This window comes from Strix uralensis, chromosome 8 (assembly GCF_047716275.1).
Source record: "Strix uralensis isolate ZFMK-TIS-50842 chromosome 8, bStrUra1, whole genome shotgun sequence".
Classification (NCBI taxonomy): domain Eukaryota; kingdom Metazoa; phylum Chordata; class Aves; order Strigiformes; family Strigidae; genus Strix; species Strix uralensis.
This window is the reverse complement of record NC_133979.1, coordinates 4,878,674-4,890,433: the sequence shown is the minus strand read 5'-3', so window position 1 is coordinate 4,890,433 and position 11,760 is coordinate 4,878,674. Positions and strand designations below refer to the sequence as shown.

The 11,760-nt window shown below is 36.0% G+C and overlaps 1 protein-coding gene across 3 annotated transcripts in view; it reads right to left on the bottom strand.

Moving 5' to 3' along the window:
- Positions 1–496: 496 nt before the first annotated feature.
- OMA1 (OMA1 zinc metallopeptidase) overlaps positions 497–11,760 on the bottom strand; it is a 19,339-nt gene continuing 8,075 nt past the window's right edge. For 2 of the 3 annotated variants that reach the window (XM_074875910.1, XM_074875909.1), the window contains exons 7-9: positions 10,075–10,149; positions 8,046–8,195; positions 497–813 (exon numbers count right to left, since the gene is read on the bottom strand). In XM_074875910.1, coding sequence (XP_074732011.1) covers positions 595–813; positions 8,046–8,195; positions 10,075–10,149 — 444 coding nt within the window. In that variant the 3' untranslated portion in view covers positions 497–594. The remainder of the gene's footprint in view (positions 814–8,045; positions 8,196–10,074; positions 10,150–11,760) is intronic. The other variant, XM_074875911.1, reaches the window with a different exon arrangement.

Here is an 11,760-nt window from a genome sequence, read left to right as displayed (position 1 = left end):
GCTTTGAAGAAAAATGTTGAATCAATCCATATTCTAAAATGCCTTAGAAAGAAGAAAAATCCCAGCAGTAAATCCACCTAATTAAGTGGGGGTGTATCTAGCCCATAGGCTATTACCGCATCTCAGATTAATATTTTTAAACATACTATATGTGGAACAGGCGGTAAGCTCTCCTCATTATTTTTCAAATAAAGCTGAACAGTTCTAACCCAAATTACAGCAAGATAAACCAGACAACTTAAGTGATGAAAACTACTTTGTCCTCTGCTTTAGGGATGCTGCTGGCTCATCTGTCCTCTGATCAAGGTGAGCCTGATAAAGCTGAAAATTACACTGTGTGACTGGATTGTATGAGATGATCTTTCCCCTGAGAAGTGATTTATTTTAGTAACTCTTGATGAATAAGAAACTTCTTGCTCCAACACGCTGCTCTTCTTGTGTGGGCATGGTTCCTTATTGCTTTGAGTGAGAGATCACATAAAAGAAACACAGAATATGAGTGGCTACATCTTCTTTATGGTTCAAAGACAGAATTGTGTTATAAGATAGACCTTCAGGGACCACAAGTTTCATAAAAATTGAAAATTATTATCATTAGTTTGTAGGTTTAACTGCAAAAGTTACTGGCATATCTTCCACTTTTTGAGTGTGGGGAAAATCCTGTTTTGGTTTTGAGAGCTCTCGCTTTGTAGAATTTGGGGTTTCTTGATCTTTAGACGATTCCAGGAGATGTTGCATGTTAAGTTTGAAAATGAGGCGAGGATCTGGTCCAGAAAGAGATGGGCAATTGCAGCTCTCTCTTATTTTAAGAGCCTGTGAATACATAGGAAAACAAATCAAGCTCATTTAAACAAGAAAAACAAAAAAAGGTTTCAGTCAGCGATTCAGCTTTCCAGTAAGGTCTGCATTTGCACATAAAGTGTAGGGAATATAATGAGTCTGAGTTGTTACTGAACAACTTTTCAACAGAAACCAAGAATTCCTGAGAAGAAATGTAGCAATATGATAAAACAATGGAAATAAATTAAGAATGAAAATAATTTTCTCATCGACAGCCTCTCAAAGAATGGATACTCTAAAAGGTACAGCATAAATAGTTAGGAAATTCTCCAACTATTTTATGTGATACTTGTCCATGTAAGTACCTTTTATCTTTTAGTTTACATTCACATGTAAATTAAAATGACTGCATCAAGAAAATAATTTACTTCATCAGATATGTTCTATTCTAGAAGTAACTATATATAGATGTCTGACAATAAAGAAGGGAAAAATCTCCAGTAACATAATGGACATTACAGTTGGTCAGCACAGAGATGCAGATGGTTGCTCAGTATAGTTAAGAACCAGTTACACAAGTGATCCCATCTCCAAGAAGCATTTGAATACACAGCTTCCAAGTATTCTGAGAAAATAACATCTCTAGAATGTAAAAATTTATCTGGATAAAAAGATTAGCATTAAGAGACCAAACTTTAAGTTGCTCCTGCTCGCTGAGTAAGTACCACTGCTTCCATTCTACAGAATAGAAAGCAGAGGCATGAAGGAGCCAAAGCATTTCCCAGTGACTCAAAATCCATTAGTGCAGGCACACTCCACCCCAGATCATTCTGCCTTGTGGGCAATCTGAAAAAGGTATGACAATGGATGAATCTCACGTCTCAAAGGCACCGTGGAGAAACTTATAAAGCAGTATAAAGTCAGCGGTTTTAAAGGATGCTTAATTGGTGTTCATTGTAACGAAGCTGAACATACTTTAATTAGTCCATAAAAACAGGCAGCTCATTTTAGTGCGAACAGGATACCACACAACTAAGTTCAACGTACTTTGCAAGTGGTTGTACACAGATCATGGATTCTCCTACAAGACCCATTTAAACTAATCAAGAAAAGCACATTCTTATGTATCATATAGCAAAATACTATATGTAGAATTTTAGAGGGTTCTACATCTCTGCCGAGAACTATTTTGTCAAGATTTTCAAAATGAAGCACCAAGTCAAAAACTAGCCTGATATTTAGCACTAAACAATGGTCACTTTTATGCAGTATGATCTGTATCTTAGCCTCGATTAACAGCATAAAACTATGGGCAGATTAACATCCAGCTTTATTTTTAATCCTTTCGGGCGAAAATAAATTCAAATGTATATTTGATTCCACTTCTCTTCATAACCATGGATTCTTGAAAAGTAATGGCCAGACCTATGCTGAGTTGTAGCCAGGTGCCTCCTGACCAGTACTAGGGACTGTTAGTGGAAGGCAAGGGTTGATTCATTTGTTCTAGATGGAGTAATGAGGAAGAAGGAAGTAACGCTGTTTTCACAGCAGTCCCACGCTTAAAAAACAGAGCAGAATTTTTAATCTGCTTTATATACACTAACTTTGGCTGAAACATCAAATCAAATATTCCAGTATACCTATGCACAAGTATTTGCCCACCATTTTGAAACAATTTGCTGTTCTTCCACAGGAGACACTGGAAACATCTTACTACAGCAGATTTAAAAATAGAAGAGCAGAACTCATTTTTTTTGTATAAGTAGGTACCAAAACATATTTCTTCCTAACTCTACTACAGTGAACTGATAGAGTTTGCTGTAAATGGCTAGAAACAAATACAATTTAAATTTAACAACTGGTTTTGAAAAAAGACACATTCCAGGAATGTAGCAAGAGTTTCTCCAGCTGTTTCTTGCTGAAATATAACATTCAAATTACTGCATACACAAGTTTGGATTAAGCATGCAAATATTCCTCTTGTCTAACTTTAAAAAAACATGAATAAAGCTTTCAGGATTTGTTTTTCTACAGCATGATCGTCCATGTAGCCACCCAATGTAACTGTACCGCTGAACACTCTTCTGCTTCAGTGACCAATTAATTTCTAAACTGACATTTATGACAAACCAAGAGTTTTCTCTTGTTCTCTTCCAGAACATAAGCTGCTGCACGACTGCATTAACGTCAAGCAGCATTATTCAAGGCAAATGGAAATATAAAGATTTAGGCTGTATCCTGGAAAGGGCAACATAATCCTCTTTTAAACTAATTTAGTGATTTTATATCTCTGGTTTTCGTGGCTATACAGTGCCTGGCCTATTTCCATGGTTTCACTTATCTAAAATACTAAAGTCACAAGAGCAAAGGTAAAAAACAATACTTCAGTGTTAACGTTTTTACCCTGTCGATGTCTTTGTGTTCTTGCTAGACATAAAGCTGTCCAAGGGGGTAGAAGGCATCTATTCAACACCACCAACTCACGTGCCATTAAAAGGACTACAGTTAGAGAATGGAAAGCTGTGCTGACATGTCATCTCACTGTTAGAGACCTGTGACTGCACACTCTAGCGAAAGTAGTCTTTATATGTACCTTTGTGACTGCCACGCAACATTCAACCCCAATTAGAAAGTGTTCTTACCCTGGCTCAGCTGACTGCTGCTATTTTGTTTTGTGCCAGTAGCTCTGTAACATCATTAAGATGCCAGTAACAGGCTGAGGAGCTTACAGTATAATTTTTCCTGAAAGATAAAACAGCCCAACACAGTTGGCTGTGCTGTACTTCCAAAAATCACTAGCAACTTCAAATCTGGTAATTTAATATTGCTCAAGTACACTGGTTTTTGACAGTCTGGGTAAGAGGACAAGTAAAAGCGTTCCTAATGAAGCACGTGCATATTGATATTATAGTAAGAACATGTTTCATTGACTGTTTTTACTGAAGAGTGTTCTCAATAAAGACGACAGACAGAACTGAGACAAGGTGAACTAGCTAGCGTGAGTATATAGATTCACCTGGGAACCAATAGTACTTTAATGCTGTTCTTTTCAGGTTAACCTTAAGAGAGAAGTACTGCTGTTCAGAATAAAGACCACCTGCACGCTTACTGCTTCAGGAGATCTCAAATAAAGTATCAAAACTATTGCTTGTAAGTAACAAAGGTGAAGCTGTTTTTCTTATCGATACAATTGCAGTCACCTCCTGCAATGTGGAGGGGGGAAGGCATAAGAATGAGGGAGGTCCGCCTCATCCTATCGCTTTCATACAAAGCCTACCAGCAGAGACAAATACAGAAACAAGTGGGTTTTAGCTCTCAGTATTAATCCTTCACCACTGCCACAGATGCCAGGCTAACTGCTGCATCTCAACCCCTTACAGTCTTTTGGAGGGCATCCCACCTCCCAGGCTGTCAGGGCTCTCAGCAGAAAAGCCACATCATTCTCTTGTCCGCAAATGGGGCCAAGGGTTACAGCCTCTTGTGTATTAACTGCGATTACCTCGGCTGGGTGGACTTGCGCTCTGACCTTGCAATTCTGACACAAACTAAGAAATAGCACAAACATGTAGGGAAAAAGAAGAAAAAAAATTTAAAAAGAAACTTTAAAATAAGAAACGCTGAGTTGCAAAATTAACTACAATTAGCAGGCACAGGGAAGACAACAGGTTCTACAAATGAAGTAGTAGCAAAACAATGATTAAAAGAATGGATAGATTTGTTACTTGATGGAGAAGAAAAGCAACTTATATATAATAACATATATAATAACTTTTATATAATACTTCAAATCTTCCACTGCTGCTGTTGGCACAGAAAAGAAAAATTGTGACAAAATATTTAACAGCTTTATGGGGAGGATAGAAACACAGGTCAGTATGTTTTACTCTCATTTTCCTTTAAGTCTTCACATTGATAGGGCTTAATTAATACCCTAGTACTAGAACTATCTGAAGTAATCTTCGCATCATAAACAAAGGGCAAATATACCAACCCATTTTTGAAAAGAAGGCGAAATAAATGTATCTTCAATATCCAAAAGGCAGCAGACTGAGGAATAAGCAAAAACTACCCAAACAGCAATAAAAATAATAAACAGCCAATGTGGATTTGACAAGAACAGGCCTTGCCAAAGGAAATTAATTAGCTTTGGTTTTGACAAGTTAATTGACCTAGCAAACAAAAGAGAAGCAATAGAGGTGACATATCCCAACTTAGTATTACTCTCAAAATAATCTCAACATGGCATTTCCACAAGAAGGAGTGGGAAACAGGAGTTACAGTGAATCAAAAACGGAATCTTGAGCCAACAACATGATGCCAAAAAAGCAAATGTCACGTCAAGATGAATTTCTGTGTCACAGGCAAAACTCAGTATATAACCTTCTGCTTTATTCAGTACAGCTGAGGCTTCTGCTGATGTACACGGCTCTATTTGGACAGCACACTAGGAAAAGGTAGACAAACTGTAGCAAGCCAGAAAGCATTAAAATAAAAGTTTCAGAGATGAACTAGAAGATCCCATAGCTTCTCTCTGACACTACACTTCCACAATTTTTCTCTCCAGAACAATGGTAAGCATCCTTTCCGCTACCACAAAATTATTTTAAGATTTCCTTTTCTGAAAATAAAATGCACAGACCTTCATCAAGCATCTCTCCACCTTCCACGCAGGAATTCTAGGAGACTTCAGTTTCCTATTTAACAGTATATTCTGTTTTCCTAGTTTACAATCCAAATCTCTCCCAGTCTGAGAGGGAAATCCTTTAAAAACATAGTAAATCTTTTAAATTTCCTTTATTTCCTTTCTAGGACAGCACCACTTTGTAACTGCTTATAGCTCTCTTATTTACCAATTCCTCAGCTTGGCTGTAGCTTCCAACTTGTTCAGAAAATCAGATGCAAGATCTTTAAAACTCATTTAATTTGCTCCCTGTCTTTTAATTATGTCAAAAGAGAGTCCCTGTGATATTCCTACCTTAATTTACATTTCCTGAGACTGTTAAGTCACCTCATTGAGACATGCCATTTCGTTAACTGAAGAAAAAGTCTCACTGTATATGATGCCATCTTATTGTGAACTTACCTAAGAAGTCTTTAGAAAAACATCTGCGTGGCCTAAGAAGTCAAAAAACTTGTCCCTATTTCCCCCAGCTACAGTAACTGCTCTAATAATAGATACTGTATTGTCCTGAAAACCATTTCAGCTTCAAAACCATCAGCATATGAAACACAACAATGCTCACAATGGATCTGATACCGAGTCTTAAGAAATACGTTTCTTCACAGAGACATACTAGAGAGATAAAAAGGTCCTTTACAAAATCTGGCTTCTTCCCCTGGGCTCTGAATATCTAATGGCCATTAATATATGGTAAACATACCGTTCTAAAGGCTTTAAGTATGTGAACAATGAAACAAAAATGCGTTGATACTGAACAACAAAGTCCTGGGATTCCCTTTAAATGCCTGAGATCCAGCTTCAAGAAGGCAGCTCTCAGATGAAGGGGAGTCAGCACTTCAGACAAGAAGCCTCCAACAGCACCTCTACATACCTTCTTTCATTTTTATTTTGCTTTCGTACTATCAACCTCACTTATCCAGTGAACTGTTAAAAACAGGAAGCCTTCAGTCCTTGCTTTCTCATCCTACTCCAAAGAATGTTTAAGATAAAAGGCAAATTAAAACATCTCCTCCTCAATTATCTTTTGGAAGAAAATTTCCTAGCCTCCACCACTCGACAGAACCAACATGACTGCCAGTTCTACAGTTGCTCAATTATTTAACTTATTTGCTCAGACCTGGGGTAGAAAAGAAGTAATAATTTATTTCATTACCACTTTATAAGCCAGTCAATAACTGTATGAAAGTAAAGGATCCTGAGCCCTTTATGTTCAATCTAACTAAAACTGAGGCTCCACAACAAGTATAATTTTCCATTCAGCTGCTCTAATGTGTTAGAAAATCCATCAAAATAGTCTCGCAACCTGTTTTTGCAAAGTATAGAATTTGTGTATATTAATTTAAAATATTCAGTCTCGCCAGTCTCCAACCTTCTACCCCTAATGTTGATTTTGATTTATGCCATCATTTAGAATATTTACTGCATTCATTCTCATCAAAGGATTCATGAAAATCTTTTTTTCTCTTTTGAAATCAGCAAACACCTCAACATTTTAGTGCTCCTTCTGCCAATAAATCTTCAACTCTTTACAGATTGGAATTGAGAAATACTTAAAGTGACTGAGAGTTTAAAAAAAAAAAAAGATGAAGAAGAAATTACCATTTGCTTATAAGAAAGGGAATCTCCAAACACAGTTTAGCTTGCTGAAAAACAGTGCTGTTGTGAAGTGTTTTAACACTATATTTTAAAAACAAAAAACTAGGCAAAAAACAATCCATTATTTTTCCGTAGTTAAAAAACCCACTATTTAAAGAAATAGTAAACAAACTAAGATTACTAGATGTGGAACAGTTCTCTGTTCTTAAACTATCAGCAAGTAGCACATCAAATTAAGAGAATCCCCAAGCAGCTATCCACTTGGCATTCCTCTGAGAGGAAATCTGAAAGAAAGAACAGAGAAAAGACTGCAGATTGATGGGCAATTGCATGAATTAGCTCAAGTTCCTTGGAGTGGGGTAAAATTTGCTCCCTAATGTGACAGCACAGAGATGTGAAGAAAAAAGCAGGCTGCAAAATCTACAGAGACCTATCATAACTAGGGCTATTAAGAAATCTTCTACTGGGGATCTGACATTCTTCTGAGGCACAGTTATTCAAGGTGTATTCAATCCCACGTCACAGAGAGACAGGAAAGGATGGAGCAATCTCTATTTGACAGCCTAGGGCTAGCTATCAAAGTAAGAGAAGTCAAGATAGTTTAGGGGTCTAACTTAAAAACCAGTTTCCAAAATGACAAAAAAGAAAAAAAAAAATGGATGAGACCTGTGACACTGTCACATCTACACCAAGAAGGCCATTCAAAAGCAAAAATACTACACTTCAATCAGAAATCAGAAAAGAAAAAAAACCAACCTAGAATAGAATTACATTTAACCTGTGCTATCTTAATTTTTCCTCATTTAATAAAACCTTTGAGGTTGAGAGTTTTAGAACAGAAAATTTCTGTAAGGGTAATGACAAAGATAAGCACAATGCTAAAAGAGTATGTAAGTGAATCAATACCAAAGTAGCTCATGAATAAATAGAAACTAATTCTGGCAACCTTCCTAAGCCGAAAAGACTCACTTCCTTTGACTCTGCTCACCTCCGGGATAAGCCGGTCTAAATGCTCAGCTCTGTTTTCATGAGACGGGTGTGTGGAGAGCCACTCTGGTAACTTGGGCTGCCCTTGAATGTTTTCTGCTAATTCCATTTGTTGCCAAAATACACTGCTTGCTCTTACATCCACACAAGCCTGAAAACAGAAAGGAATTGTATAGACCACTGTATTTTTAAAGTCATGCAATACACATTCTAATGGATATTGAATTACAAAAGACATCTGAAGTTTTACATTTCCAAAGCCTTTTTAGATAGGCCCCCCTCACACCTGACAGAAAAAGCATGTTCTAAAATATCTAAACACAGTAAAAACTCATCCATATAGACACTGGATTTGTTCCTTTGTTCCTATGTAATTCCACTGATCTTAAAAAACTTACAGCTGAATTAAACAATTCAGGAGAAAAAACAGATTCACTATTTGTGGTACATCCTTGTTCTTTAAAAAACTCAGCTGCTTATTCTTTTATATTTGCCAGACACAATACAGCAGAAGAACAAATTAATTGTCTCCACAGATTTAGGCAAATTTATAGAAGTTTAGAGTCCAAAATATAAAGTGATAATAATTCATACTTAAATATCTCTAAAAGTGAACTGCAAAGGCTTTTCTGTAAGTGATTACACTGACTTTTTCAAGGGTGATCTTTGTAATCTGCAACAGGTTAAAACAGTAATTCTGCAGAACTAGGACTCCTGTTGTTCTCCATAAAAGCATAAATTTAACCATAGGAACTCATGGAACAGTAACTTTAAGAAAGACGTTTGTGTATCACCAACAGACTCCTTTATATGTGCATTTAAGTGAAGGGGAAAAATAGAATGAGATTTCTTACATTAATTATTTGTTTAAGAGAAAAAGAGACAAATATTCAGAAGGTAAGAAAATTACTTTTTTTGTTTTCTTCTTTCCACAGAAATACAGAAGTGGTGATTTATCCCTTGAATTTATTTCTTAAAATTATTATTATAAAAATGTTATCTGCAGAAGCAGCAAAATGCTGAGATACTACTTTGCTTGTTCTTTCTGGTATGGCCCTACATCTTTGGTACTACAAAGCAGTGAGCACCCACACAGCAATTACAGTTTTTCATGGATTGTATTATTCCCTTAAATTACTTTAAACTACAAATGCAGTTTCAATCCCAAAGTCACGTTAATTTTAAAAACTCTTCCTTGAAGAAATTATTAAGAAAAGGAAATTTCCCTTACAAAATATTAACACTAGATGGTGCTGCTCTCATAGTTATCTAACACCTACCTCTATTGCACTTAGCTAGAAATGGAAAAAGTTAGTTTAGTTTCTTTAATTCAGAATTAAAATCCACAGGGACAAAAAAAAAAAGCGACTGAAAAAAATTATGAAAAAAAATGCTGAGTAGTTTCTGACCAAATTTTTGTCTCACTTTAGCGAAGCTGCATTATTTTTATGGTTCTATTTAGACTAAACCTTTAAGTACTAGAACAATACTGATATACTTTGTAAGTATCAGCAATCACAGAATATATAATCACATTATCAAAAAGTTCTTAAATTTTACTGAATTGTTATGAGAATAGATATTACAGATCAGAGTATTTTAGGTGCACTATAGGAAAGTGTTCCTCAGAACTTCTCACAATAGATGGAAACTAAGTGAAACAAAAATCTAAAGGGTAAGTTATATCCTTACATACAATTAAATACATCCTACTTACTGAAGCTCACTATTTGGCATTCTCCTCTTTATAAATACGTGTCTTTTTCTTCTAATTGCAATAAACTATATAGAAAGTATATTGGGCAGTTAATAATGCAAACTGTACAATATTATTACATACAATTTAGCCAGAATGACTTTGACATTCCCTGCAAACTTTTACTTCCCACTACTTCATCAATCTACATTTCTTTAAAAATCTGGAAGCCCTTCCCTCCCCCCTACCTCTATGAAGTGTGAAACTCCCTGATTATAATGGAAACTGAAAAATGGCTGGTAAAATGTTAATAAACCAAACAAGTTGCAGTTACCTTTGCTGCAAACTGAAGTCCCACTTTATCAGCTTCAGCCTCCAATGTTCTGCTGTATGGTCTATCAAACATAAACTGCAAAGAAGCACATCAAAGCTCTATTTCTTGGTTTTGAATGTGTACAAAGCTAGAGCAATGTAGCTATTTTTCTAACCTTCTCATAAGAAATGGTGTTTATCTGTCATGTTCACATTGCATGTGATCAGTATGAATTTTCTTAATGTAATCTTTAATTCCGTTATATGTAATTCATTGACCTGTATTCAGTGGAAATTAATTCACATTATACACATTTTCATGGCCCCTCTCATTAGCCAATCACAGCATTTTGCAGCAAAGGGTCAATGCCAACTTTAAACCAGAATTTTTTCACTTCACTCTTTTATTCGCATTAAGATCTTTGTTGTAGCAACTGTATGTAAAAAATTCCAGTGGCTCCCTTAAACTTTTATAACTGTCTTTAAACTTGGTATGAACTGTTTTGTATGGTAAATAGCCCACAGTATGGAATGCAGCCATAAACATTTTCCTGCAGAAACCACTCCTTTGTCATGATTATCCCCCAAGACAAGTTGCAAATTGCCCTTGAGAAATCAAACTGGAAGACATAAATCTGACCAACTCCTCTCCCTTTTTTCTAGGGTATGACATTTTATTAATACACACTAAGAGACAGGGGTAGTTTTCTCAAATGGTTATTTAGTCATATAACTCAGGATCTTCTGGCATCTATAATTCATGTAGATTTGGGCAGCCTTGCCCTAGTATATCAGGTTATAGTAAATGCAAATCAGGACTTGTTAAAACAGCCTGCTCCTGCAGAGATAAGGAACATGTCACAACATTCTGCTCTGGGCATCAATTAAGAAATAGCAGCTGAAGAATGGGGATGTGTAAGGTTAGCAAAGAGGAAAAGGTTTTATCAGCTCTTTATCTGGTTATAAAAATATGTCCTCCTTATAAATTCTGGGGAAAAAAAAAAAAAAAAAGACAAAACAGATAGAAATGAAGAGCACCAAAGAAGTGGTCCAGTCCCTGAGTACATAAAGGTATCTGTAACTTTTTGCTCCTTTCTAAAGTAGTACTGATAGTTTTTCTTTACTAGGCCAGAAATAAAAGCCAACCAAAGCTGATCCTCTACAGGCTTTTTAAAACAAAATATGCTGGTTTATAAGTAAGCATAGATGAGGTCACTTTCTAAATTCTTAGTTTCCTTACAGACCTTAAACATTGCAATTATAAATGTATTTTTTAAATCCTCTGAAGATAGTCATTACTTGAAGTGGAATATATACTGCCTTGAAAAGTGCTCTGGGTCTACTGGAGTGCGTGTATTCACTAAACAGCAAAGATACCCCTGGCTAGTCTGTCATATATTCCTGAAGAACCATTTCCCAGTTAGACAGATAAACTATTTGTTTAATTAGTAAACATTTCTCTGACGGGGAAATGAAACTGGTAACAGGCAACAGGACTACTCAAGGCACTAACTGGAACAGTGGCTTGCACAATCAGGCAATTACCTATTTCTTCAGTTAGAACAACGTGTGGTTTTCTTCTCTAGGAGGTTTACAACAATTTTAAATATGAAGGGGTAGCATCCATCTCAAAAATGATTTGCAGGAAACTGATGGTCTGAATTCATGTGTCTTAATAGACCATCTAGAAAGAGAGATCTGGGACAGC